Source organism: Gekko japonicus, unplaced genomic scaffold (genome assembly GCF_001447785.1).
Source record: "Gekko japonicus isolate JY-2015 unplaced genomic scaffold, Gekko_japonicus_V1.1 scaffold1211, whole genome shotgun sequence".
Classification (NCBI taxonomy): domain Eukaryota; kingdom Metazoa; phylum Chordata; class Lepidosauria; order Squamata; family Gekkonidae; genus Gekko; species Gekko japonicus.
The window spans coordinates 6,945-9,450 of NW_015161990.1; the positions used below are offsets into that span (position 1 = coordinate 6,945).

Below are 2,506 nucleotides of genomic sequence, written 5' to 3' on the forward strand. Positions count from 1 at the left end.
CTGAGAGCCAGGACTTCCACTCCCACGCTCCATTTGGCAGAATCCCCCCCCCTCCCGGGCCAGTATTCCCCACAAAGCCAGACACACACACACCCCCCCCCACAACCCACTCCGGGCTCTTACAACGGACGCGGTGCTGCCTGCTCGGGACAGGAACCAGCTCGGTGAGGTGGCCCCACTCCTCTTGTCTGTGGCCACGGTCATCGTGAAAGTTCCCTGGGAGAAACAAATTCCAACAGTTATGCTCCTCCACCAGCAGGAGATGCAAAACAAAGCAAAACAGTCCAGTACCATCCTAAAGGCCTGGCGTGATCTGGCCCATGGGGTCGCGAAGAGTCGGACTCGACTGTGCGACTGAACAACAACAAACCATCCTAAAGACTAACCGCAGTTACTCCAGGTAGGAGATTTCGTGTCTGTTGTGGGGAGGGGAAGGGAAAGGAGTCTGTAAGCTGCTCTGAGACTCAAGAGTGAAGGACGGGGTATAAATCCAATCTTCTCCTCCTCTTCCTCCCTTGGGTGCCAACCCTGGACTCAAATCAAGCAGAGTTTGTAATGGCTAAAACTAGCCATTTGAATTGCACGACCAAGGAGTTACAGAATCTCTGCGTGAACGTGAGCCCACTGCCTTTCGGGCCAAGCCCTCTCCAAGGGCAGATCCACGCAGGGAGCGGTCCGGTAATCAGCTCTCGAGGTGACCAAGGCGTGGGAAGCAGCAACTGGGTCATGTCTGTGTCTGGATCTTAAGTCTAAACCCAACCCAGTGAGCCTTCACTCCTCAACTGTCTATCGTGACACTTTCCACCTTCTCTGAACACTGGTCATGGTGATTCCTCCTGCCGGAAGGCCAGCCACCTGCTGCACAGACCAGACCCGCCCTGGATCATCGGTCTGAGACCTCCCCAGTGGAAAGCCCCCCCCCCCCCCCGGGGGGGGGGGGACAAGGCCCACAGCCGGAGGAGAGCAGGCAGGAGGAGCGGGATGCTGCCTCTACGCGCTGTTGCCAAGGCTCCTGGGCGCACCCGGCCATCAAGCCCGCTGGAAGGACCACAAAGCTCTAAGCCTCCTCCTGGGCCAGAGGCTGCGAGTGACCCAGAGTTCCCTCTGAGCTGAGTGAGTGTGAGCCAGCTGGCAGTTTTCTAGCCTCCGGCTCAGACCTCTTTGTCTCAGCTCAGGAAGGAGGGCTCCAGAGCAAACTAATGTATGCAGCAGCCGAATCGCTGGCTCACAACTTGAATGCCAAGCAGCTTGCAAAGCAGAATTTCTGCTCACCAGACTGCACAGCTCAGAGGGAGCCTTGGTTGTGACCTGCCCTGTTCCTGGGAGCCACGGCTGAGGAGGCGGGAATCCTGGGGGGGTTTCCCTGGCCCCCCCCCGCATGCAGAGGGTAGGTCCCAGCCTGGGCTGGGGGGAGCAGGACAAAGTGGGCCGGCTGAGGGTCGTGGGGCTGGGCCTTCCCACTCAGCTCGGGGGCTCCCAGGAACTCAGAAGGCCCCCCGCTCCGCTCCGCTCGGTGGCATCAGTCTGGAGGCGCACAGGGCACCCGCCCCGCCCATGGCCCATCCCAAGGCCACAGCAGCAGCCGGCCTCTTCTGCTCTGCTCTGGAGGGTGGGCTGCCCCGCTTGGGGCTAGAGGACATGGGGTCTCCTCACTCTTTGGTGTGTGTCCTCCCCCCCCCTCCGTGGGGCACGGTGCTTGGGCCACAGCCACAGCTGGGGTTGAAAAGTGTGTGAAGCCGCCCCCTCCGAAGGAAAGACCTCCGTGCTGAAAAGGCTTGCTGGGGCAAGGAGCCCCCTAATCCCTGCCTGGCCTGGGGGCCAGAGTTCCCCCTCTAAGCTGAGTGAGTGTGAGCCAGCTCACAGTCTTTTAGCCTCCGGATCACACATTGTGGTCTGAGCCCAGGAAGGAGGGGGCTCCAGAGCAAAGTAACTGACGCAGCAGCCAAATCGCTCGCTCACGACTTTCACACCAGTTGCTCACAAAGGAGCATTTTTTTGCTCACAGGGCTCTGCAGCTTAGAGGGAGCCTTGCTGGGGGCCCCTCCTCTGGGCGGTGTGCTGCTGGGGGGCGGGCGGGGGGCGGCAGGGCCCCCCTTCCAAGCAGCCTGGCAGAGAGAGGGGCCCTCCGCAAGCGCTAGAGGGGGCTGGCTGGCCCCACCGGGGGAACTGCCTGTCCTTGCCCTCGCCCGGAGGGCAGGGGCAGGTGGGCGGCCGCGGGGGTCTCTGAAGCCACAGGACAAGGGGGGGGGGCTCGCAGACCAGCTGAGCTGGAATCCTGGCAGGCGCTTGCAGGGGTGCAACCCCCCCCCCACTCCATGCCCCCCCCCGCTTTGCTCTCCCCGAGGGAGGCACCGCAAAGGGCCCACTAAGTAGGGTTGCCAACTCCGACCCGGGAAACCCCTGGAGATCGGGAAGGGAAAGCCTGGGGGGGTGGGGGTTCCGGTGTGGCACCGTGTGTGTGTGTGTGTGTGTCCGCCGGCTGCAGCTGCCGGCGGTGGTTCCTCCG

The 2,506-nt window shown here is 62.4% G+C and overlaps 1 protein-coding gene across 1 annotated transcript in view; it reads right to left on the reverse strand.

Annotated features, from left to right (window-relative positions):
• Positions 1 to 204, reverse strand: part of CCDC159 (coiled-coil domain containing 159) — a gene marked incomplete at its 3' end in the record, with an annotated part of 5,757 nt that extends 5,553 nt beyond the window's left edge. The window contains exon 1 of the mRNA XM_015429827.1: positions 111 to 204. Coding sequence (XP_015285313.1) covers positions 111 to 204 — 94 coding nt within the window. The remainder of the gene's footprint in view (positions 1 to 110) is intronic.
• Between the last annotated feature and the right edge of the window lie 2,302 nt (positions 205 to 2,506).